Source organism: Geospiza fortis, unplaced genomic scaffold (genome assembly GCF_000277835.1).
Source record: "Geospiza fortis unplaced genomic scaffold, GeoFor_1.0 scaffold206, whole genome shotgun sequence".
In the NCBI taxonomy this organism is placed as follows: domain Eukaryota; kingdom Metazoa; phylum Chordata; class Aves; order Passeriformes; family Thraupidae; genus Geospiza; species Geospiza fortis.
Window position 1 is genome coordinate 9630955 of NW_005054311.1, and position 26490 is coordinate 9657444.

Genomic DNA, 26490 nt, shown 5'->3' on the forward strand with positions numbered 1-26490 from the left:
ATTCCTGCTCTTCCCATGCCTGCAGGCACCACTGTGGGTCCCTTTGGTGGAGTTCAGGTAAATGCAGGAAGACAACTCTCCTCTCTGGGTCCAGACAGCCGCTCCCAAGCATTGCAGAAAAAATCCATTACTGCTTCCTGGTGTTAAACAGTTAAACCAGCTGGATTTGAAGATCTAGGAAATTATGAGGATGAGATAACTACATTTGTGAGAACATTTGTTTTGAATCCAAACCATTTCCCCAAGTGTATTAATATGAATTACCAGGAGATTGTCTGAAGATTTATATGTGTAGTATTCCAAGAGAAAAGAAAAAAGAGCTGGAGCAGAAATAGTCAGTTTTAAATTAAGATAAATTACTCCAAGTTTCATTTTAAAATATACTCATGTCCATTGTTTACGATCCTGGAGTTCAAAATGCTGAACGTGTCTGCTGAGAGGATATATACCTCCTTTGCAAAACTCTGCTCTGGCTATTTGAAAGACAGCCTGATAACATCACAAGGATAAAAAAAAAAGGGGGAGGGGGGCGAGAGAGAAGGAAAGAAAGTAAGGGGTAGAGAAAGAGAGGGAGTGAGAACACACAGCATTATTGACAATTGCTAATCTTGTGAGGGTGGTTTCAAAAGTTTTAGGCATCAACTACAAATTAAATTTTGCCAAGATGAACCAGAGTATAGTCCCTCTCCATTTACATAATCAAATAAAAGGTAAGATTCAGCAGCATGAATACTCAACCTGCCAGTAAACTGTTTGTTTCTTAGAAATAGAGAGAGAAAAAAAATTTCTCTAGCAAGTTAGCTCTTTCTCATACAGTTCATATTATACATGGCAGAGACAGAAGATATAAAATTTGCTACAATATATTAGTTTGATAACATTGTAGAGGCTTTCTCATCAAAATACAAAGATGGGGAATTATAGTTCCAAGGCCTAATTTAATAACAAAGTATGCTGTTGTTAAAACCATTTTTTGCCTGCTCTCTATAAGAAATGTGTGCATTGTATGAAGAATATGGGAAGAAAAATGGAAGAATTATGCAGACAAATACTGGTATGTGGCCAGAGCATAGGAAAACATGTATCTGCCTCACAGTGTCCTTATTGCCCATAAAAGAACATTTCACACGGTCAACAGCTCAAATTTATGTGGACCCTTAGGGGTAAATTTTCAGTACAGTGAATAGAACTCACATACGCAATCGCGTTATTGTTAATGGGAGTTCTGTGGCTACTTCTTCCACTCCCTGCTAAACATGGTGCCCCTTGCTGTAGAAAGCTAACTATGTACAGACCACTCCAGCTTCCATTCTTGTTCTTGTCCTCCATCAGCAGTCTCACAAGAGCAATGCAGAGTGTCCCAGAAAACCACTTGTGGCTTCACCTCGTACCCAGTTGCTGGCAAGCACTGAGAGGGCATGTTCCTTCCCCCACCATAAGGACTGCACAATACTTGTGATCCTCTTGCCCCTTCTCCATTGCTGACTGCAGGTGAGTCTCCCCCTGGCTTATCTCCCTGCCCAGAAGTGTGCCATTGCCTCTGCTGTGGTTTAAGTGCTGGAGACCTTCCAATGGGTTTGGAACACCTTTGTGTCCCCCTTTTTCCTTTGGGTGTAACCAATAAAAGGGAAGGTCTCGACTCCACTGATTTTGCTGTTTTTTTCTTGAAGACTGTTTGCTGCTCTTACCCCCTTGGTGTCCCTCTTGTGATGCTGGCTGTACTGCATCCAAATAACCATTTGGTCATGACTCCAGCATGATGAACTGAGACCAGTGCAGGAGCATTATGAATTGAAGCAAGAGTTTGAAAATAGGTAACCAACAAATGCCTGACAATAACTGTGAGAATTTGAAAAGAGGAATGATTTTCCTCACTGCAACTAAGCTTTAGGGTGACAACTTAAAACTTTTATCAGCAAATCTGAGGTCTAGAAACTTTACTTACACGTGTGTCTTCTCTAATCACCTGGCTACAGGCACTAGGACATGAATAACAATGCCAGATATTGCAAATTTTGCAATGAAATTGTGACTGTCAACAAAACCAGAAGTTGTTGTGAACCAACAAGCCACTTTGCTCTGACAGTTTGAATATCTGCAAGAACATTTTTGGCTGTTGTTCACACACCATCTATATTACTACAGCCCCATGCATGGTTACAGGTCTGGATGTTCAGCTGCCCACCTGGCCAGGAGCACACCCACCCAACCAGCAGGAGCCTGTTGTTCTGTCACACTCTGCCCCGATGTGGAGCTGAGAGGGCTCCAAGGCTGGGGTTGCTGATGGGTGTGATTGAAGCCCACTGGTGGCAGGCAGATGGTCACTGTGTCTGCAGTGGTGGGGTTGGGTGTTCTGTTCTGGTTTCAGAGGTCTGTAAAATGGAGCGGTGATTTCTTTATACTTGGTCACAGTAACACAGAGCATTTAAAAACAAAAAAGATGCCATCAACATGCAGCCAATCTTATAATCTTATTATTTATCTGCCAAGAAGTGCAAAAAGTCAGCAATGCTGAAGGTGCTCCTCCCTCTCATTACTGGTTGAACATCATTTGTGAACAGACTGCATCCATGGTGAAGAAACATGTACTACACGCAGATGGGAGCACACAGACACTTTTCCCTGTGAGGTAATGAGATCCACATAACATCAAGGAAGTCTCACTTGGAGACAAACACATGGCCAGGGACATAATGATACTCCTGGTAATTTTTGTAGGGTCATCCTTATAACCTGTACCACAGAGAACTCCTGCTCAAAGGAGGAAGAGCTTTACAATCAGGACTCCTGTCTATTTTTTTGCAGCACTGGCTAGAGATAAGGTACCAATTTTATTTGCCACCATTTAATTCCTTTCTTTTTAATTAGATGCGTTATGTACTCAAAATCTTATTTGGGATTGGTCTCACAGCCTATCATATTTCTTAAACTATGATAGGACAATTGACCATTAATTCAAAGCAGTGCTAATAATGGTCACCACAGCTACTCGGGAAAACAAATGGGAAAGCTGTTGAAAGACCTCTCACTTTTAACCCCCTTGATACAAATTTAGATTGAAGTCAGACAAACAAAACCTCGATATCTCAATTATACTTTGTTTAATTGTATGATTCCCTTTTGGCCTATATTATTGGTCAGTCCCTGGCATATGAGGGAAAAAATGAGAGACTGGGAGGGAATGGAGGTGTAAATTATCCAGGAACACATATATATATCCATGCCATGCCATGCCTTTCCATAAACCTTCCCAATGGCAGCCAGAGGAAGGAGGCTGCCCAAAGTCAGTCCCTGAGCAAGGCCAGGGCACTGAGGAGCCTGTGAGCTGCAAAGCTGACCTTGGTGACAAAGTGTACCTGCATCTTGGAGAAAGCAGTAACTGTGGCAGACGATAACAGAGCTCATGGGGGCAAGGAGGAGTCGCCTGTCTCACGACACAAGCCCTGGATATTCTGTGATTTTTGTTCTTGGAACTAATCTCACCCACCTTCTCCCCTCCCTCCCTCCTTCATTTTCTTCTTCAACATGCAGCCCTGATCTGGTATACTGCCTGAGTGGGAATTGCCTGCAGGTCCTGATGTAATAGCTGTGCCATATGGTCCCTTCACACAGTGGGAAGGTGGAAAAATCCAGAAGGAAAAAAACCAACAGCGTCCCTGGAAAACTTTATGTAGCACCTCAGCAGCACTACAGCTGTGGCCACAAGCAGAGGAAACAACTGGAATATTACACATGATGCATAGGGCACAGCACAGGGCCTCCCCAGAAGGCAGCTGAGCTTTATGTTCCATTTTGCTGAGAAACCTCCCCGCGTGCCGTAAAGCTCCATCACAGCACACAAGCAGGTGTGGCAACCCCTGTGTTTTCTGTGGTAGATCACTCAGCTCCTCCTGCCTTCCAAGTACCCTCTGCTGGCTGCCTTTCTCCAGGTGTCTGCAGAGGAACCTAATGAGACTGATTGGGACGTGCTGATCAGCTTTCATTATGAGCTGTTCTCTAGCAGTCCGATTAATCAAAATAATGGTATGTGCTGTGTATGTATTTTATGGCTGTACCCAATTTTGCTTTCAAAACTAAAATAAGACACCTGTTTTCCCCACCCTCTCTTGCTGAGTAGTCCCTTTAAGAGCATAACCTTGTTATCAAATATATGATATACCATCAGAGCTGGGGAGCTTCATATGCACATAAATATCACTCTTCCAGTTTGTGCTTTTTATACTAGCAGAAGAATCTAATGGAAATAAATTCAGTCCATGGGTCAATTACAGGCTTATTTTCATATTTATGGACTTAATACTTCCACACACAAAAAGATTCTAATGATAGCCTAAGGCACAGAGTAATCAAAACAACAGCTATTGAAAGGGAAAGAACCAAAGAAAAGTACCACTTTGAAATTCTAGCCCTATCTCCTGATATTGCTATATACACTATGCAAAAAAATCCTTTTTCACAAATGAGTATGATTTTTTACCTACTTACCATCAGGGTAATGTTAAAAAGAAACTAAAGGCAAGAGTTGTTACTGGAACAAAAGCCACACTTTTTCCACCTCCAAATTCAAGAAATTAATGCTTCGACGTGAATAATCCAATTTCCTTCTTCCCTCTTGTTCCTCCTTGTCTTTGTGTCAGTTAGCGAAGGAGGCAGGATATGGTGCTTCCTTCACAGATGGGGGATGTCCACATGCTCTGCACTGAAGGCTCCCGGAGGCACTGGGCCCCTCTACGAGAGATGGCAGGTGTCCATTCCTCATTGACTGGCTGCATGTCCTTGGAGGCTTCAGCACTGCCTTGGGGAAGGGGGAGAAGGAAAGACCAGTTTAGTTTACTCTGTAGAGCTCTTGGGATGGGTAGCAGAGAGAAATGGAATTTAGAGGGGCTAAAGGAGCTCCTGCCCTGCCCTGCTTTGTGAAGGGGCTCCTTCTTCCCTGATGCTGGCCATGGAGGGCAGGAGGCACTTCCTCCCCTGCTGTTATTATTGCTTGAAGCGGCCCCCTCCAAGATAATGCAGAAATTTCCTCTTGGTATCTGCTGGACATGCAAGTATTTGTTATGCCAGCTTTTTTGTCATGTATATTTTATGTACCAAGCAAGGATGTGTGGGGAAGGGAACATGTTTAAGCTTTCAATGCCAACTGAAGCAAGATAGACTGCACAAGCTATCACTGAGCACTTCATGCATTGCAACTTCATCGTGTTGTTTCTTGAGTTAGCTATTTATTAAGAGTCACTGGATTGGAGCAACTTGCATGTGATTATCTATAAATGATATGTAGTTACTTGGAACATTTTGTGAAGTCACAGCAATCTCTATTGACAGTGCATCTATTAATTTGGTGCAATATTTTCCAGCCATCAAGAGAATTTTTATGGATCTGAATTCAATGCAAAGGGCCCTAAACCCCAAACCTTAGTTCTCTAGAAATCTGACATGAGAAATAGCAACAGAAAATGAAATATTTTCCTCATTTGCTGATTATTTCCATGGCCCCTGAATGCCTATGAATAAACTGTGCCACATCACCTGACACAAGAAAAATAGCCATACAGGAAGCTTAATATTTGCTGTAACCTCAGTTTCCTGGAGCTGGAGTGCTCCCTTAAATAATTTACAGCTCCAAATGTGAGATAAGACTATCTCCAGTTCTGGCTTTGTTGTGTGTCCTGGGTTGTTCTGAACCACTTTCTGCGAGGGACATCCATCACTGCAGAGCCAGCTTTACCTTCATCCCACGTAGACATCTGAGAGACAGCGACCGGAAAGAATGCCAGCACTGGAGATAGTCTGATGTCATTTTAATGATTGTAAATTATTGAAAGAAGAATACCAGAGTCCCAGTCATTTGGAAGTGTTTGCTAAAATGTCTAAGAGGTCTTGAGTGACAGTCTGTACGACACAGACGCAATGCAAATAATGTTAATGACTTTCGTTTGGGAGGGAAGAAGTACATAGGGCAGAGCAAAATTTCCAACTCTATGCTTCAGGACTGTCAATGGAAAAAGGAATAACTCCACTCAGTAATGACTCCATCAGTTCTTCTTACATTCCAGTAGCATTCATAAGATAAATGGTATTAAAAGCAAAAAAACCACACAGCTTTATTTAAACACAGTTTATCAAGGACCCCAACTTTTACCCACTCCACTCAACATACTAACTTCAGCTGACATCACTAACATCTAGCATCAGATTTTCTGGGGTCCAGCAGGCAGAAAAGTTCCAGAAGCTGCCAAAACTGTTTTGTTATGACTAGAAAGAAAGCAAGAAGGGAAGAATTATGAGGACAGTAAGAACTGTTGTGATAGATTTGGATATGAAACTGCCCTGGCAGCTGTGACCCTAGATTGAGCTTAATGGTGGGCAGTGGGGAGCTTCCTAACCCAGAGGATAAGAAGGTAGAAGATTATCACAAAGAGCAGCAAGCTGACCTCTTGCCTCAGGAAGTGAAATGGCTTGGACTGTGATCTTTTCAACTGCCTTCTCCAAAAGGAAATTTTAAAGACAGTGCAGTAACTGAAAAGACACTTGCAATGTCAAGAAGTGCTTTCTACGCAGTATTACAAACTCTCACCACGGATTACAGCATGTGTCTTCTCTGCCACACAGGCATTATCTCATCTCTTTAAAAGACGGGTAGATTCAGTCACAGAGAGGTCATATCCAAAGTCACATACAGAGCTGGGAATTAGGACCCATCAAGTTGCACTATGGCAATGTAAAACATGGTATCTGTTGACTTCACAGTGGGAAGCCCAGCATTAAAAAAAAAAAATTACCTACTGTCATTTGAGGCATTTTCCACTTCCACACATCTGCTTGGGGCACTGTATATTGGCTCCAGGTCCCCAAACCTTGGGAAACAGCAGACTTCCTGCACGGCTGCTTTGGTTGTGTTCCTCATTTCAGGCCATTGTTCCAGACTGTATCTTTTGTTTGGGCCTTGGCAGGCAGAAAGACAGAGAATGCTAATGAATGTCTTCGCTGCGAGCACAATATGAGAGGCATCTCATTTTAATTTTCTTTCCTGTAAGTCTTGAGTTTTAAACTCATGCTATGCAATCAAAATGGAATTCCCCATAAAATGATGGGCTCTCCCCCTTGCGCAGGTAGCTGAAAGACACTGGATAAGCCACTTGTCAGGCAAACCCACCAAGACTTAAATGTTAGAGACACGCAATTTATTGTTGAGAATAGAAACTCTTGGATGTTTATTGGTAAAATTAGGAAATTCCTCTTCTAAAATTTTGATCTCAAATACTGTCCATACTTAAGAGATTTGATGCAGGTGATTGTGTTCCTCCAAAATTGGTAGGAGAAGCTGGCATCATCATAACAACACCTCTGGCTTCTGTTTGTTTCACCTAAATTTTTACCTCAAGAATCATGGGTGATTTCCCAACTTCTGGAAAGGCTCCTGGTTGTGGTTGTCAGCAGCATCCTCAGAACCCTGCTTATCCCTAATCTGCAAAAGCTGAGAGTCTCTTGTATGTGAATGCATATATTTCACCTGGCATTGCACAGAAGTAAGCTTATCCTGGATTGATCATGCTTCTCTAGTGTAAGCAGACTTCCTACTTTTTGGGAAATGCTACCAGGAGTTTGATGCCTCATTAAATCATCTCCCCCAAATTTCTGGCCCTCTGCTGGCTGAGATTTTCTAAAAGTGTGCAAAGAATGGTTTTGACTTTCAGCAGGCAGTGTTGAGCATCCGCAGCCACCACCGCCTCCCAGGGAGCTCCTGCCTGTTTGACAGTTTTGAAAATCATTAAGTCATTAAGCTACTATTTAAATAAGGAGCAAGAACCTAATTTTAGGTACCTGTATTTGAAATCTGTATTTGCTCATTACCATCACTTCAAAACTCCTCATACTAGGGACACAACAGGATTTCCTTAATCCTGACTTCATACATCAGCTCCTATAGTCTTGACCATCTCCTTTTGGTTCCTTTCCTTCAGGGAGTTGCCTGTGCCCACTTTACTGAGTTTTAAAAATTAAATTAACATCTTGGTGATTTGCATTTATGTGTAGATAGTCTGTATGTATGTGTATACACATATGCTTGCATATGTGCATGCCTAGATCAAAATACTTTTAAATGCTTTACTGTATCTTAATACATATTGTATATCATCAGTGGAAGTTTTCACTGTGTTCACAGAAAGGTGTGTGTGTGTGTGTCTGTGTGTGTGTGTATGAGAGAGAAAGAAAGAGCAAGAGAGACAGACGGAGAGAGGGAGAGAGAGTGCACCAGGAATTATCTATGCATAAAGAAATTAAAAGAGAATATTTTTCCAGAGCAATTGAAGCCCATCTCCTGAACAATGACGACAGCTCCTCATTTTCGACAACAATAGAGGGCACGTAGGAGTCAGCTCATTAGAATATCTGTGGCTCTTTTCTGTTCTCTCTGCATTAAGCCCCCATAATGTCAGTTGTCACTTATTAATGACAATTAACTAGTAATCAGCAGTGAGACTCTTCGAGGTGGTCCTTGCCTGACAGGTGAAGAAAGAGAACATTGCGTAGTGCCATGCAGTGACATGGAACCTTCAAAGGGAGCACGGCATTTCCATAAATTATTTCAGAAAGAAATTTTCTTTTAGACATTCTCTTTAAAGCATTAGGATCTTTAACCCTAGAAGGACTATACGGTTGCAGCTGTCCTCCCTCCCCCCTCCCCTTATCGCTAGTATTGGATAAAATTGGAAGGCAGCCTGATCTGTCATGTAACCCAATTCCCATCTGGGGCTGGAACAGCTATCAACCCACTCTGCTGAAACTATAAATACCTTCCCTTGGTACTCAACCTTAAGTGCTCACTTAAAATGATGCCCAGATATCAATAGTGAAGTTGCCAACTGCGAGCAGCTAGGTGGATGGCCAGTAGAGACTGCAGCACATCTATTATAAAGTCTTTAAAAATTAAATGACTCACAAGTGCTCGATTTATGTACATGCATAGCCTATGAAATTGCACCATCTTCTCCCCTGTTTCTGATGGCTTTTACACTCCCTTCTTATGCCTTGTCTTATATGAGGTGGAAGCTAATGTTAGCGTGCGTTTTTACAGAAACCAGCATACTGAGGCCCTTGGACTCTGATTGCTATTACAATACAAATGCAATGTAGTTATTGCTCTTAGAAACACAGAAGTGGGAAAAAAACCCAACCAGCAGCAACAAAACAACCATTAAGTTTTCCCCACACAAAGCTTTCCTCTCTGCTCCTCTCCCCATCATATGCAACAGCAAAAGCACTCATCATCATACTTCACTCAAACTGTTTGCCCAGGCTTCCATCCTTATCTTGCCTCCTTTTCCCTGACCCTCCAGCTTTTGAACAGACAATGCTGTAAAGCCTTTACATTAAATATTTCAGCTGTCCACTACAAAACCCTGAGACAAATTCAGCCTCATTCCATGTTTTTTGCAGGAGGTCAGAGAGGTTCCCAAACATCACTCAGGCATGCTTATATCTCCCAGCACAGAGCCCCTTTGAGCTTTACCTTGCTAGGTCTCCTTTTGTCTCCTAAAAGGCAAGCAGGCCTTCCAGCCTTTCCCTTTTCACCCGTGTCAGTCCTAGCTCTGAAAATCTCTGACATCTGCCCTTGCTAATAGCAATTATTCTTCTATTATTTCTTTTCCATACCTTGTCCTTCTCACAGTGAATGTCCAAGCTCCAATTCTTTTTTTGTGCTGCTTCTACCCATCTGATGGCTGCTGATCATTAGACTCCATTCTTAGTCATTCCTAAGTCCTATTTCTTCTTTGCACTTTTCCAGACTCCCAGTTCTCAAAGCACACTTAAAAATGTGAAATGTGACACCAACCCCTAAAACTCGGGCAGAGGATATCCCTGTGCAATGTTAAGTCTAGACCTGCTGCCTTTTTTAGAGCAGAGCTATCTAGTTTTTCACATTATCCCACCAAAGTGGTGACAAGAAATAAGAGACAGTTAATGCTAAATGCTACAAACTTTAGCAAGGTAGCACTTTAGAGACAGCCAACAACACAACTTTCCCTTGAACATAAAGACACACAGTGCTATACAGTCCCTCCCTGAACCACACTTCATCATCAAGCTACACACTCAGATACTACTACGTGTGATTATTAATACAGCATGCCCACTGCAAACATGCTGAGTGTATTTGACCTTGGACTATGAAGTAATATAACAGTTGTGGACAGTGTCTGAGCCTCCGAGTGTTTTTTAGAGACAGTATTTGCACATTAATAAACTTAAATCTTGTTTACTGGTGGAATTTTCCGGTTAAACCATTATAGTTACACTGGTAGCATTACACAGTTTCCTGCTACAGAAGCCCTGGGCAGATTTTCTTATTAGAGAATAAAAGTGACTTTTTCCAGTTGGCCTAAATTGCTTCCATAGTACTTTGGTCTAAATTGAGAAAAAAACTCCAGAATGAAAATGCCCAGGGAGTGACTTATACCAGTCACTTACCAATGAGAAAAGCCATTAATGAATCTCACATCCTACCTACAATGGGTCTAAGTTTCACCTGGAACATGGGATGAACAGAAGTGACCTAATTTACTACACAACTTTGTCACCGTTGTAAGTACTAAGAAATTAGATGTCAAAGACCCTGAAGCCAAAAGGCAGCAATTTCAGGAGCCACTTCTTGTATTGCTATACATAGTGGGTTAAGCTAGAGTGAAGAGACATATGAACAAAATGACATTTCTGAAAACATAAAACTTTATCAAGATCAAAATCCCCTGCCATCCTGTTCCTGTCCCTCCCAGTCCACCCTCCAACTTTTTGCAGAGCAATAATCACTGGCAGAGCTACTCTGCCAGTTTTCTTTGCTATGCTGGAGGCTGGGTGGAGAGTGTGGAGAAGATGATGTTCTTGACACTGAACCTGTAGCAGTGCTTCCATGACAACAAATAAGATGTTACACGTTGGAACCATGCAGTGACAGACTAAACCTAACCAGGACTTGAGGAAAGCAGTTAGTTTTGATGGAACACTGCTCCTCAGAAATGCTCAGGTTAAACCACAGTTTCTTTGCATGTCCCAATACACTGTGCAATTCCTGGGCGAAAGAGGAAAAATTGGCAGAAATCTTTTTTTTCAGAGACCATCTTCAGGAGTTTACAGCAATGGTCTCCACTAGCTGCAGAATGGGGCAAATGGTATTTGATCCTAGCTGTCTGTCTGTATCTGAGGACAATGCCCATTGCCAAGATAAAGCAACCTATCCTGCTATCCAAAAATACAAAACCTAGTAATTTTAAGTGATTCACCAGGACTGATATTTGGTTTCATCACTGCTCAGTCTTGAGTATCCAAACCTCATTGAAAGAAAGTCAAGGGGTGAATGGATTCTGACCATAGTGATACACAGTATGATATAATGAAACTAAAATGTCAGATGGCAGGTTAATACATTTTGCCAAACTGATTTAGCACCTACCAGTCCACTAGTGAACTTATTTGAAAGAAACTGCTTGCTCTCATCTATTGAATCTTCCATCCCAGATCATATTGCACAGAACTCAACTTCTTGTTGTAATGATAAGCCTTCTGGGGAGTAAGACCATGTGCCCAAGAGCATGCTCTAATGGCTACACCTCTAGCTGCTGGTCATGAGCTTTGGGCACTGTTTCTGACTACATGACCTGTAGCATGCTGCTTTCTGGATTTCACCTTCGTGGGTGTCATTTTTGGGTAGGAAATACAGGTGCCATTCTAGTTTAGTTGTTCGTGATGAGCTCTAACACAAACTTCAGTTTGTACACACTCTTAAAGAGGTGTCTTTGAACAAGTTGTCATGAGTACCAAGACAGGTGACTCCCACCTGCATGACCCTGAAGGCTGGCCTGTATTTGCCTAATGTGTTCCACCAGCCTCTAGGATTTCATAATGTACACTGTTCTGAGCAAAAGAATCAGCTCTGCACTCAAAGAAGAGCAGATGGGTTGCAGGCAACCAGACTCCAACCTTCCTTCCTCAAGTGACCATGTGGCATTTAACCACAGGTGTCTTACATCTGACAAGCCTGGTCAGGAACCTGTCAGGCTTTAACCTGCAAATTCAGACAGTGCTGACACAACCACTCTGGACTGAATACAGTATGCTCTCACTATATTAAATTGGTTCAGATTTATGCTGTAGTGATGGTCAACACATTGTGCCCTGAACAATTTAGTCTGAGAAGTGCGTCTTTAAAAAGAAATAATAATTTTAACAATAAATTTTCCCTGAATGTTTTACACTAAGAAGTTTATCCAGAAGTAAAAACCATTCAAATCCTGGGTATAACGCATCAAATTTAAACTTTTTATTTTTCACAGAGAAGGGAAAAAAACCCAGGTAACAACTACAGTAGTTAGGATAAATCTTACTAGATGCATTTTGACCACACTGACCCTGATTCAGCAGGTCACTGGACAGAACTGTAGAGGTGTTTAAAAATAAGGGATCTTCACAACACAGTAACTTGAGCTTCTCATTCCTAGTGGGAAGGTCTACAGCTTTTATAATCATTGCACATTTTAATATTGATTGTCTGAAAATAACTAGGTCCACTAGTTATTTTCACTATCAGTGTCCACAGTCCTGATCTCCTGGTGCTAAACTATTCTAAAATCAGTTTTGCTGTATCACTGGTCAAAAAACAGAGTTAATGAAGATGTGGGATAAAGAAGCACATTTCACAAATTATACTAACCTCAGGTAATCTGCATCATCTTAGACTTGTAAAATTTTCTCCTTTTCAACAATACATCCAGTTTTGGATATTGATATTTTCACTTAGCTATGATATCACCTTCTACTTAGAATAGCATCTTTCATCCCAAAATGTGGTCTCTCCACCTACCCGTAGGATAAAGCTGAGTACACACAGTGATGAAGAGAAACTAGACAAAGCCACATGAAACATTATGCGAAGAAACTCAATCAGAAGAGTGGGGAAAACAAAAATTCGGAAGAATCATATTATAGAGATTAGTATCTGGCCAGTAAATTTGGGTTAGCATTCTGTTCTCATCCACAGACCGAAAAGGACCCTGCTTTTAAATTCCAGTGAACAGATGGTGAAATCCCACTTCCTGCTACTTTCATGCTGGGAAGTAACTCAATACTGCATCAGCCAGGAGACCAACACCTACAGAGCTGCAAGAACACTCTGCATGGAAACTGGCCTCTCCTTGGAGGTCTCCTAACCAGGACCCCTGCCATATTATTTAAAGAATATCACACACTCAAATCTCAGATGGCTTTGGAAAATGCAAGCGAAAGCTGATGCACTGTGTCTTGATTAGTCTAACACAAGATAATATGTATATTTTATGCCTTTATGCTTAATTGCAATTGCATTTTAGTGGCTTCCATGAAAAGGATGGATTATATTTGGCATCATTATTAGTAGTGTAACCATCCAGAGAAAGCTGCAACATGTTGCAGAAGACATTAGTGAATAACCCACAAAATGCTACTAAAAAGAAAAAAAAAACGGGGGGGTATTTAATTCAGGACTAATGACATCAGTACACAGATCTCCCAAATTTCCAGTGGTTTGCATCAGCTTTGAAACAGCAACATAGAAAAATGCACCAAAGCAGAAATCAAACCTGTGAAAAGAAGCAAACCAAGATCTTCCACTCTGAGAACAGATACAAGCAAAGGTGTGAACACCAGCAACGTAATGCTGAAAAAAAGGAGCTTTATACATCTCTGAAAAGAATCAGACACACTGGATTTTGCATACATCACAAAACAGGTATACAGGCTTCCAGAAGCTATGATGGGGTTTAAAGATCTTAGGTTTATTTTTTTCAAGATCAGTCCTGAAAGGCTTTGTGGTCTCTTCCATCCAGTAGCTTTAGAACCTACTCAGAGAATAGCACAAACTTACTTTTGTTGCAATCTTACCAAAAGAAGAAATAAACGTGGAAAAAAATTCTGGGAAAAAGAATAACTCCATTTTGAACTCTGAAATTTCTTTTTTAAAAAGGAATTTTTTCTGAAATACAATATTCAAACAAAAGTGTCAAAAATCCAAATAACAAAGATCGTACTGTCACTGTACTTCATTTTCTTAAGCAGGTGAACCATCAGATCCCTCCAATTTTCATCTACTCCATATTTCAGTCATAGAAAGTGTTACATCAGCATAGTCACCAGGTAAAGCTGCTGGTTTATTCTAAATGGACTTTCTTCAGACAGTGGCACAGATGATGAGTGATTGTCCAATTCTGAAGCTATCAGAACTGAACGGATTTAGCAATGTCATAAACACCTCTCGAGGGAGTCACCTGGTGTTGAGAACTCACTTTACATGCCGTGTTTCAAAATCAGTTTTAATGGATTTACATTAGATTCAAACCCACTTTAGAGCTATTATTTCTCCCTTTCAACCTTTTCACACACTACTGCAATGTTCTACAGCATATTTTATAATCACATGTTTGCAGGCCTGTGGGAAAGTAAACAAAACTTCAAAGGGTTATTATTTAAGGACTCTGTATTATGGCCATAGGCCTGACTGTTTTTCTTCCTCACCACCCCTTGGGCCCAAAGCACATAATCATCCAGTAATTGAACTGAAATGTCTAAATGGCTAGATCCCCTGAAGGACATAGGTAGTTAGCAGTGGAGAAAGTAAGGGACATTTTAAAAAGCCCTCATGGCACTTTCCTGCAGTACTTAGAAACACTGTATAAATGTAACTGACCTGGACTTGATAGGCTTTTACAGGGAACAGAACAGTGCATGGATATTTCTGGAGTTGTAGCTAAAGTAAAGATTGAATGTTGAACCATGCTGTATTTGGAAGCAAAGATCTTACATTTAAATTACTTTCAGTAGAACCGAGAAGAAACAGAAATATACATATGTACACAGAAGTATATATAACACAATAGTATCACTAATACCACATGAAAGCAAACCCCTCTAGGTCCTCATATTTAATAGCCCATCCAAAAAGTGTAATGGATAGCAGATCCCAGGCTTTCATACACTGTAACTGTCAAAGCACTCAGGAGATAGAGAAGTGAAGGCTCTGACAGCTCTCTTTTACATTCTAAATGACATCTGCATTCAACAGAACAGAAATAAAGATTAAGGGAAACACCTGATATGATAGCGCTCAGCTTACCTCAAAATGCAATATTTAAAAAGTACAGAGAAACACAGGTCTGCTTCCTTGTACTGTAAGTAAAAACTGGTGTCAAAGCCTCTGAGGTCTTCACTGCTGCCAGGGAGGCAGCACCACAGCATCCAACAGACAGCAGAGGCAGGAGCCACAGCCTCTGACTATGGAACTGCTGGAATCAAAAGGTGCTTCACCAGGGAAGGGAGGGAGGGAGGGAGAAGACGGCCTTTGAACGCACACAGAAAATGGCTACAGGTGCAGCCGCACGGCATAAGGAAATTAACTTGGCCAAAACCTTTGCAGCCTCTCTTGTACCCCAGTGAGGAGCAGGATGCCCCTGGCTGCTCTGGTTGTGTACCTTTTGCAGTGAGTGCCTGCTGCAGATCTCTCCTAAGAGGTTACCAGCATTACAGCTTTGAGCGAGACACGTCAGCACACAGATCATGAGAGATGATTTCGAGTAGATTTTCGCTGGTTGATTATATAAACGATGCCTCTTATAGCTGGAGCAACACCTCAAAGGCAATTTAATGACGACATGACAATGTATGTAAATCAAGAACTGCATGTGGGTTTATTTTACACTTGAGAAAACAGTGGATTTAATTGTGTGAACCAAAATGTACTGTACAATATTAATGATAAAACATCAAAATGTATAATTCATAGTGCATTGCTTGCTTTATTTTTATTTATTTATTTTTTTGTCAGATAGTTCCTTTAAGTACATGCATCTGGAAAGATGCAGGTGCCAGTAAAATTCCTCTATTTATATCAAGCTGCAGGAACTAAATTTTATTCAAAAAGTGTGGTTTTACATTATATACACAGAAATTGAATATAAAATGACAATATAAAAAGTTAAAAGAGAAAGCATACAGCCAGAAGGTACAAAGAAAGTTGAACAGTTTAAAATGGTACGATATGTAACATGTATTTTTTTAAGCTGATGCTGGCAATTTACAAGGAACAGAATCCAACATTTGCCCCATTTTTTTTTGTTTTCATTTACCAATGCAGCACACTATAGAAAGGTCAGCTTGTACCAAAGCTTAACATTTGTAAATAACTATAAACTGCAGTATTTTACAGAAAAAAAAGAAAGAAAAGAGCATTTTTACATTTGTTTTAAATAACAGCTTGCATACTTTTTTTTCCTTTTGCCAAAAAGTGGCAATTCTCAGCATCCAGAGGGTTTGGGCATAGTGGCAAATTGGTTTGCTTGTTTTTTTAATCATTAACTTATACAGTTGTGGCTTCCTAACCCCTTGAGTACTACACAGCTCTCCTTCTTCCAAGGACTGCATGCACAACATCTTCACAAACCAGTTCTGCATTTAAAAGAAAAAAAAGCTCATTCATTAAAAAAAAAAGTCCTGCTTCTGACACAGCTTTTATTTGAATGAAATGCCTTTAAGCCTTTTGTTTTATTTTGTTTCTCCTTATTTACTTATTTAGTCACTGGGAAAGGCACAGAAATGCTATTACAGTTCTCAGAGGGTTAAAACTTGACACTACCAGGTTCTGTGACCTTTATTGTCATGGCAACTTTGTAATTTTAGGATGTCTCTTTATCATTGTTCTTTGTGTCTTTCTTTACGGCTAAATTAATGTCTCTCAATAGTGTCTCCCACTATATTCTACAAAAGATAGCTTAACATCAAGGACAGATGTTGAAAATAAAGGTCAGACTTTGACTCACAAAAAATAAAAACAGAAACAAAAAAATAACCATGCACAGATCAGACAAAGAGCATATAAATATAACTACAAAATAAGTGTAAGAAAAACCAAGGTCCAGATAGGCAGTTCAGCAACAAAAGTAAGACTGATTTCAGAGGCTCAGGTCAGGCCTAGTGCAGTACTATGAAGAAGTTTAGTGCAATGTTCCTGTGGTCACTTGCATACCTGGCTGCTTACCTGGACGCTATTGTTTTTCTAACTCAGTTACATAGATCAGATGGTCCTCTGGGGACTTGCCATGTGTTTTACTAAGGTGCAGTTTGACTGCATGCTTGCTTGCAAAAGTTCGGTTACAGAGCTTACATTGGAATGTGGAGCCTAAGTCCTCCTCAGCAATTCCAAGTGAGCCCAAAGTCTTGTTTGTGAGGACTTTTGAAACATTCTGCTGTTCTTGAATCTGATTAAGTGGCAACTTTGACAGATCCTTCAAACTAAACCCTAGGTGTGTCTCTAAGTGACTTATGTATGTAGAAGCAGTCCTGAACTGAGAGGCACAATCATTGCAAAAGAAAACAGGATGTCCTGTGTCCAAGTTCTTTAAAAATTTAGTTCCACCTGTCCTCCTTAACTGATACTTCACATTGGCCAGCCAGTGGCTAATTGTGGTCATGGAAAGACCAGTAAACTTAGAGATGTGTACCCGCTCTTGTGGACCTAGGTCCGACATAATGTATTTGCCTTCTGGGGTCTCCCTCAAGCTGGAAGCAAACTGGGCTTGAAGGATCAGAAGATGCTGAGGGTTCCAGTTGGACTGCCTCCCCTTCCTCTTGTGTACTGGTGACAGTTCATCCAGAGCTTCCTCAAAGCTGCTCCCATCAGCATCAGACTTCTCTGACACGGTAGAGGGAGTTGAAGACTTGGGTGTCAAACGCCCCGTAAGGTTCTTCACCATATCGGAAATATCCAGCAGGGCACTCTCCCTCAGCGGGGACGAGGCAGAATCAGCCACACTGGAAACAAGAGGCTTGTTTTTGGACTTAGTTAAATCAATAGGTTGATCGCTGTTCTCATAGTAATACCGGTCAATAGCATCAGCCTGCTTGACTGGAGTGGTTGGGTAAATGGGTTTGTCCAACATGCTGTTACTAATTTTGTACAGCATGGCCAAAGGGTCCAGAGAGGGGCTTACTGGCTTAGAAATTTTGCCTAAGTGGGTATTCATAATGGACTGTAAAGCGCTCAATGGATTAATGAAGGATGGCTCAGGTGAATGATCTGTGATAATTCCTAAATTGTTACAGCCATTTGCAACCTTTGTTTTAAGTGGCTCTGTACCATTTGGTGTATGTGCTTCTGCTGGACTATCCTTTTTGACCTTCTGAACTTCGGACTCAGAGCTCTTCTTTGGCTGCTGTTTGTTATTTATTTCTTCGGCTTTTGGGAAGTCCTTGTTTTCTTTAGCAGCAGGTGACATGGGTTTAACTGGAGAACTCTTCTCCTTCTCCAAAGGCTTCTCTTCCTTCTTCACGTTGATTTTACCTGTAACTTTCTCCACTAGCTCTTCCATAGCAGATACATTGCTCTTGTGAGGTGGGGGTGTGAGATTGCCTGGGGAATGGATGAGTGCGTTGTGTTCTGACGACAGCGATTTAACACTGCTTGCGTAGGATGGCTGCATTTGAACGCTCTGCACTGCGGGCTGAAGGGGTTTCACTGTTCCTGGGAGCTGATAAGCTGCATGGATACTGGGATATCCTCCCCAGGAAGGGGCTCCATTCTGGGCTTTGCTGATGGCTGTTGTCACTGTGTTCTCCAGAGATTTCAATATGTCTATTCCACCTTTAGGACTATCATCTAGGTCCTCCTCTCTGAGGTATTGATACAAAGTTGTTGGCTCGAATTTCTCTGTAGAGTCCTCACTCTCTTCTTTAATCTTTTTCTCTGTTTCAGTGACCACCAGCTTTTCCTTCTCTGGGTCTCTCTTTTCCTCCGAGTTTGTGGAGCCCGCTGGGGAATCAGGCTGCTTTTTAATGTTGGAGGCTGGTAGCCTTGTATGGGTGGTGGGTGGAAGAGGTATAGACTGTATTTTCTCCTCCACCACTGGGTCCAACACTAGCTGTTTGCCTTTTTTGGAAGCAGAATTGGTCACCTTCAAGAAATGACCGGTGACCATCATGTGAGCAGTGAGCTGCTGCAAAGTATCATGGGAACTGCCACATTCCATGCATTTCAGTATTTGGGCTTTGCGTGCCTCAAACTGCCAAGTGTAGCTAGCACCATTTTGATAGCCATAGCGGTTGTTCGGAGTCACGTAGGGGTTGGCAGTTTTCTGATCCTTTGCAGACTCACCCAGTGAAGCTTCTGCCGTGATCCCTGTTGGCTCAGGTGAACAAGGCGAAGCCAAGTCCTGAAGTGCTCGCTTTTTGGTAGAAGGGACCAATTTGGTGATGGCTGGTACTGGCTCCTTCAGAGGCACTTTCTGGTAATGCTTTGTTTTTATCATATGGACGCTGAGGTCTTGCAAAGACTCAAATGAATGCCCACAGTACATGCACTTCAGCACTTTCTGGGCATCCTCTTTGCCTTCCATTTCCATAAGCGATCGTTTCCTAGGCTTTGACCACCGCTTGGTCTTATCGGCTTCTTTATCTCTGTTGTCATCGCGGTAATGTCCAGTTTCATTCATGTGCACTGTTAGCTCCACCAGCGTGTCGTAGGCCGCGCTGCAGTCTTTGCATCGGAACTTGCTGGCACCAGTGAACACAGACCCATAGAGTTTATTGTTTTGCCGGTAAAGCTGTACCGTGCTGAAGAGACTCGGCTCCGGCAGAAGTCCGTACGATGACGTCTGCTGCAGAGTTTTAGCCAACGCAGCTTGGTGCCAGTCGTAACCCGAGCCACCACTGTTACTATTGCTGTTACTAGTACTACTGGTGGTTGTACTGGTACTGGTGTTGGTACTGGTAGTACAAGTACTCTGGGCATTGGCATTGGCGTCAGTACTGGTTGTGTTTTCATTCTGGCTGATTCCGTTGTTGCTGGTGGTTGGATTGGATTTCTTTAAGTCCAAAGCTAAACTGGACCAGCAAGTCTCTGAAAGCAAATTTGCATACACAGCTTTTATTTGTGCCAAGCTGTCCTGTGGATAGGAAACATTGTCTGTGCACTGAGGATCCTCTTTCTCTTCTTTAGAGGAAGTGCTTTTGAAATGGGCCAGCTGATCGCTGTTTTCACTAAACGGCGAACCATAGCCTGCATCCTGATTAGTTGCAGTGCTGACTGGGGAGTTCTGGTAGCTTTGAGCCTCTTTGATCTCCGCTTCTTCATTGCACAAATACTCATTCTCCTGGATGTCCAGAGACAGCCCATCATCTTCCACGCTGTCTTCATCTATTTCTGCTGCTTTCAATTCTTCCTCAGGAACATATGCTAAAATACAGGAGGGGACATGGGGGGAAACAAGACAATGTTATTGAACACGCACATTTTACATGGCTCTCCTGCACTAAAAACAGTAACCATGAAGACAAATTTTGAAGATACATCCAAAACCCAAACTCACCATCACTCACATACTCCTCCTATAAATCCACACACTCTGTCAGGGTTACAGTTTGAGATCAGTGATACTGAAGAATAAACTTTGACTTCAGCAGTAAAATATGTGCCAGGACCACAGTAAATGCCATAATATCAAAACTAAAATCAAACAAAGAGCCTACTAAACTAGTTTTTATCAACTTAAAAAAATGGCCTGGTGCTGAGCTATATTTACTGCACTACATATGTATGTGTAACGCGTTGCAGCTGCCCTGCATCCCTCAGACCATGACACTCAGAATCACTGACTTGACCAACTCTATCTTGTCAGTTCTGTCTTTTCTTGCAAACTGGCTTTAGCTACAGCTGCAGGGGCCATTTCTATGTCACTGATACCTGACTCTAATGAAGCCATACAGGGCAAGAGTGTCAGGTCAGCTGTTCTCAAGATCTCCTGGTGTCCAGCTGTACTGCGTCCATCTGAGAGAAGAACAGCTTTCATTTTTGAAAGGTGAAAAGAGAAGCAAGACTGATTGCTTTCTGAAATGGGAAGGATGTAGTTTGTGTCCTGTTATGATCTGAGGTGGGTCCTTCATTTAACATTTCAAAAAAAAGCAGTCAGAAATTAAAAGTAAATGCTAGAGATTAATTTCTTAAAGCAACAAACAAAAACCTTGAGATCTCCACTGCAGCTTGATTATTGGTTTATGGAAAATATAAAACTTTGCTATTGCATCGCTATCTGTAAAACTATATGATCTCACCAAACCATGTGTTTATCTATATCAAACTATTTGTTAAACTAGCAAATGTGATATTCATGAGCAGATGGCCATTACATCAAAACACATTTACTCCAAGGGCTCAATTCACAGAAGTGACTTACATGTACCTAAGTGATAAATGTACACTTTCATTGCAAAGCAGAAAACATAGCTGTACACATTTCCCTCCAGTTTCGTAAAAGAAGCTTAAAAAAATAACAATGCCAACAGAATGTAGATAATTTATAAGAATGTCAAGGTAGAAAATACGGATTATGAACAATTTTCAGTAACTGAATAAAAAAGTGCCTCCTTGTCAGGTGAACTCTGCAGCAAGTGATGCTGAAATGTGTCCTGTGTCCTTTCATGGTACAATACTGAAAGCAAGCCAGAAAATAGGCACTTCTGCTCCTATGTGGTATGAAGAAAATATGTATTATTATGTTAACAAAGCTGAGGTCTTCTTCAGCTGGGGGGAGCATAAGTACGAGTCGAGCTTCTTTTTGTACACAGTTGCTAACATATTCTGAAATGCCTTTTCTGAAAAATAAAAAGAATCTTCTTTCATTGTAATATGAATACTCTTTGAAACATATTACGGTCAGTACTGCATTATGTATTCACCTTTGCAATTCAGTCTTAATGCAGCCCCTAACTGCTTCAGCCTGATCTTTTACGATGAAGTAGGAAAATACTCTATCTAGTACCGGGGTTGTACTGAACCTTAAGATGCCCATTGCATTTTTCACCTGTCCCCTAAATGTCAGTATTTTCAGATGATAATTTGACCTTTTAGTTTTCAAAAAAGTTCTGATCAGGGCCCAAACAGATAAATCAGCCTCAAGTGTTTTCTAATATGTTTAAAAGGACAGGTGAGTACAAAGCACAATAAATAAAATTCAGAAATAATCCTGGAGTCAAAGGCCAGGAAGATGCTAGAAAAGCATTGTAGAACCAGATGAAAATATTCTCCAAAAGGCATTTTGTCCATAAAATGAAGAACAGAATGCAGAAGTAGTAAGAGAATTTAGAAGGCAGTCAGCTTCCCTGTCTTGCAGCAATGCTGCTGTTGGAACACTCTGCAGATATCTGAGGACGGTAGAACTGCTGCAGTTCTGAACTCTAGGTACACACATAGAATTCACCCCCACAGCTGCAGTCTAGGATCTCTTAGCCCTCTCATTCAACACACCTTTTTGCAGTAGCTTTTAAAGGTAAAAGACAATACATTTTAAGTATCAGAAAGCAAAGAACAGTTAAAGAAGAATATGGCTTCTAATTTTGAAATTATTTTTAAATAGAAAATTAAACCCTCGGAGACCTAAAATGCACAACAACGGGCAGTTACCATCTGGCATTTTTATAAAAAAACCAAAACCAAAACAAGTACAAGCTAAAAACTGAGAGGACACACACTTTGAGCTTTTATGAACAGCTTTCTTCTCACTAACTATAGTGCAACTATGTCACTTTTCTCTAATTTTCACATCCCAATATTTTTAATAACTAGGTGCAAAAAACTGTTCTAAGATGCTGGATGTTCTGATAGTTGATACAGCATTTTGCAAGGATCCATATTAATTATTTGCTTACATCTCTTTACTTAATTCTAAATTACATAAATACATATTTTTATAATTGCTATATATAACCATCTATATATCTGCTTAAATAGAAACTCTAATGATCCACTGCCATGTCTTTTATTTTTCTTTATTTACTTATGATGGTGTTTTCTCTATTCTCATACCTTTGCACTGTATTATAAAACTAAAAAGGAGCTAAACCACACAAGAAACATTATAACTACATGTAAGGTCCATGTTAAACTGACAGAGCAAAGAAACTGAGTGTCAGGGTGAAATATCCATATTTTACTCACTTTTTCTACTCTTTGGTTTTGCTGAGACTACTACACTATTGAGTTCACCCCCTTACCAACATATACTGCAATATACTGGTTAAGAATGTACAAATGGCCAGAACTATGATTTTCTACAATTTCAGAATTTAAGCCAGTTCTAAATAAACCCTGAATTTATATGATGTGCACACCCACGTGTCTGTACATGTATCTAAAGTCACAAAGAAATAATGCTTCTTAACAAAAAAGAGAGTAATTTATCTGTAATGTTTAATTTCTATCACTGCAATAAAAAAAAATAGTCTATTTAACTCCTTTGGTTATCATAGGATACAGACAATACCTGTTCGTTCAAGACTACTAATGCTTATGAAATTAATAGCAGCACACTCAACATATGGTATTTTGCAAGGTCAGTGCAATTCTCTAACTGAAAAGGTTTCTGTAAGAGCTAACAGAGAAGCAAACAAAAGGAAGAATGTTAATGCCTAAAAGCATGTATGTTTTACTAAAATTCTTACAGAAATTTGACAAATAAATAAAATTCAGTATTTTAAACACAGCAAAAATGTTCCTATTACAATTACTTGCAGAGAGAAGTAATATATTCTACCTTAAGTAAAAGCATGAGCTGTTCAGATTCTAAATTACAAAATGTAGACCAACAGACAGATTTCAGACAACATATCTTTCTGTGACCGAACAACTCTCAGCAATCTTCTCCAGACATTCCTGCATCTGCAAAGGTACTGCTGGTTTACACATGTCCCAATACCACACAAAAATATCAAGAGCAGATATAGACAATGATCCTCCTCAACAATAACTATATTCAAAGTAGAAGAAATTACAGAACATAGCATCAGTTTTTCTCTTCCTTCTCATTTGTGTCTCTAGACAGGTTGAGACAAATGCAAGGTGTAAAAGAGGGAAAAACCTTCAAATTCCAGACAACTAAAAATTAGGGGGGGCATTTTGTATTTCTTTTTTCCTATTAAGTCTTGCTATTATTTTTTTTGCCTATAAAATGTGCCTTCTGGATGCCAATGCTTCCCCATAGATATACTGTCATCTTTGAGCAGTGTTAAAAGCTGTGCATTCTAATCTAAGTGGACATGAGATGCTATATATTGTACATGTGAGTAGCACAGCACATTGTGTTTGCTTCAGTGAGAATATTTACACTATAAATACACATCCATTGTTTGAAAAAGCAGACAGAGATCTGAAATGTAAGGATGTGGTTAAAAATAAAAATATTCTCACATAAAACCTTTCCACAACCTTGGAACTATGCTTTTGAAGGAATCTGTCTCTGCAGAGGTATTATTTTCCATTCAAAAAGGGATTCAACATTGAATAAATTATTTTGAAAAGCACCAAAAGTAATAATTGTATTTGGTTCTAGTAGTCTACACAATTAAAAGCAGTAAGCTCTTCAAGACCCAATTTTAAATCCTCCAAATAAATAAATTTATTCAGAAGAAACACCTAAGCAGTGGAAGTCACAGTTCAGTAAAGGAATTGAATACTGAAATAATTTTCACTGAAATACCTATTTCATAGTTTTGACAAATAGAGATAGGTTTAGGTCTAAAATTCTTCACTAAATCAGGGCCTACTCTGTGACTAAACAATAGTGGCACAATGTGAGTGTTCACCATTCTTCAAGAGATGTATTGCCATGGCTTCTAATATTTACCCAGCCAACAGGAGACAGCAGCTGCAGAAGTTTTCACAGCCCACACTGTCACCTTGCACAAACTGTACTCCAGGCTGGGGGTGATTTCCACTGCACACAAGAACACATTTCATATCTTAGGAAACAAAAAATACAGCTAGAAAAGACAATCTATAGCCACACATCTCCCTCATTACAGAAAAACGAGGCAGATGAAAAAACCCAAATCATTTTCAGACATGTTTCCAGAATACAGAGTCATGAGAGTTTTAGAGAAGAATCCAAAATCACACATTGTGAGAGTTTAACAGGCATGCTGGAAGATTTGCAAATCTTCTGTATTAGTATATACAAATGTTCATACAAAATTCTGGCACAGATGCTACAAATCTGTGTGCATGCGTGTGTCTGTACTACAATGTCGCTATGGTGGAAAAATATGGCTTAGTTATGACAATGGCTGAGGAGCAGCAGAGAATATGAGACAACCAGATAACCTTACTACAGAGGTTTGTGTCTTTCATTTCTAATTGCAGCAAAATGGAGGGCAAAATACTAGAACTGCCTACCCTCTAATTCTAATGCAATGGGTCTGAAAAGTAGATAAGGTACTGTAACAAGAGCAACCTCCGTGCTTCTAGCAGGTTGAATGATAACCCTTAAAGGCATCCCATTAAAAGCCAACAAAAAGATTCTTCACCTCTTTCTCTTCTCTCCTCTATCCCCTTAAAATGAATGCTGCAAATTATTAGCCAACGCTGGCAATTGGAGAACGAAGCAGCTTGCATGTGGGTATATTTTCACAGTGATTCTAATCTGAGAAATTTACTTGCTTTTCCCCTTCTATCTGATAAACTATACATTCAAGCATTCTCATTAGTGTTCGGATCACCAAAGAGAGCTGGAGATGAATCAGTCCATCCACCCCTCCTCTCCCTGCTCTGTCGAGATTATTTCATTGAAATGTTCATTTTCATCCCTGCTGGCAACATTAGAATGGAAGTATTTAACCTGTTTCCATTACTTATACAAATTACCATTATGGGGTAGGACAGATGTTAGAATCATGCCACATAACTGACTTCCATACATTCTTTACAGGGAGGATAAGAAGAAGGAAAGCTGTTAGATCATATTATCCAGTCTCAATAATGTTCTCTCTCCTCCCAGATTCATTAACTTCCAACATCAACGTTTCCCTTTCTTTCTGTGTGAAAATGCTCCGTCTCCTTGAGCTCATTTAATTTGGAGCAGGAAATCTTTGTCAGAAATAATTTTTTGATCAGGTGCTCTAACTAAAGGGCGAAGGGGGGCTGGGGAAAGAATAAAGAAAAGGGGGGGAAAAACCCAACACCTTGTCGAAAATGTTATTTCTCTAACATGGATGATGAAAGAGAAGTCAGTTAAGATGCTGGTACTCAAAGATGGCTGTCACTTCAGATAGGGGATGGCACGACTCACCTAGACAGGTGACGCTTTGGTGGAGAAAAGGCTTGCTGCATTATTGAGAGCACCAAAGATCAGGATGACAAAGACTGTAGGCCCAGGGTGCCTGGGGCTCCTAGAGAAGTGACTTCAGCAGGCACATGGATTTCAGCCTCCATTTGCATCACTAACTAATAGTGAAGCACAAACCAAAAGTTTGGTGATTAAAAGGCAAGCACACATTTACAGATGGCAAACACCCAAGTCACCATCAGCACTAACTTTCTATTCATTTCAAAACAACATGAGAAAAGCTCAAGGTGTTTAAGTTTTAAAAAAAAGAGAGAAAAAAAATTATTTTATTACAAATTACTTATTCAAAAGGCTTTTTTGT

General features: G+C 40.4%; 1 protein-coding gene and 1 long non-coding RNA gene across 2 annotated transcripts in view; both read right to left on the bottom strand.

The window, feature by feature from the left end:
• LOC115947718 overlaps window positions 1-6814 on the bottom strand; it is an 8228-nt gene extending 1414 nt beyond the window's left edge. Inside the window, exons 1-2 of the long non-coding RNA XR_004081572.1 lie at window positions 6787-6814; window positions 4486-4795 (exon numbers count right to left, since the gene is read on the bottom strand). This is a non-coding gene — a long non-coding RNA (uncharacterized LOC115947718). The remainder of the gene's footprint in view (window positions 1-4485; window positions 4796-6786) is intronic.
• Window positions 6815-15690: 8876 nt separating this feature from the next.
• Window positions 15691-26490, bottom strand: part of TSHZ1 (teashirt zinc finger homeobox 1) — a 54521-nt gene continuing 43721 nt past the window's right edge. Inside the window, exons 2-3 of the mRNA XM_031055650.1 lie at window positions 17107-20251; window positions 15691-16938 (exon numbers count right to left, since the gene is read on the bottom strand). Of these exons, the coding sequence (XP_030911510.1) occupies window positions 16800-16938; window positions 17107-20251 (3284 nt within the window). The 3' untranslated portion in view covers window positions 15691-16799. The remainder of the gene's footprint in view (window positions 16939-17106; window positions 20252-26490) is intronic.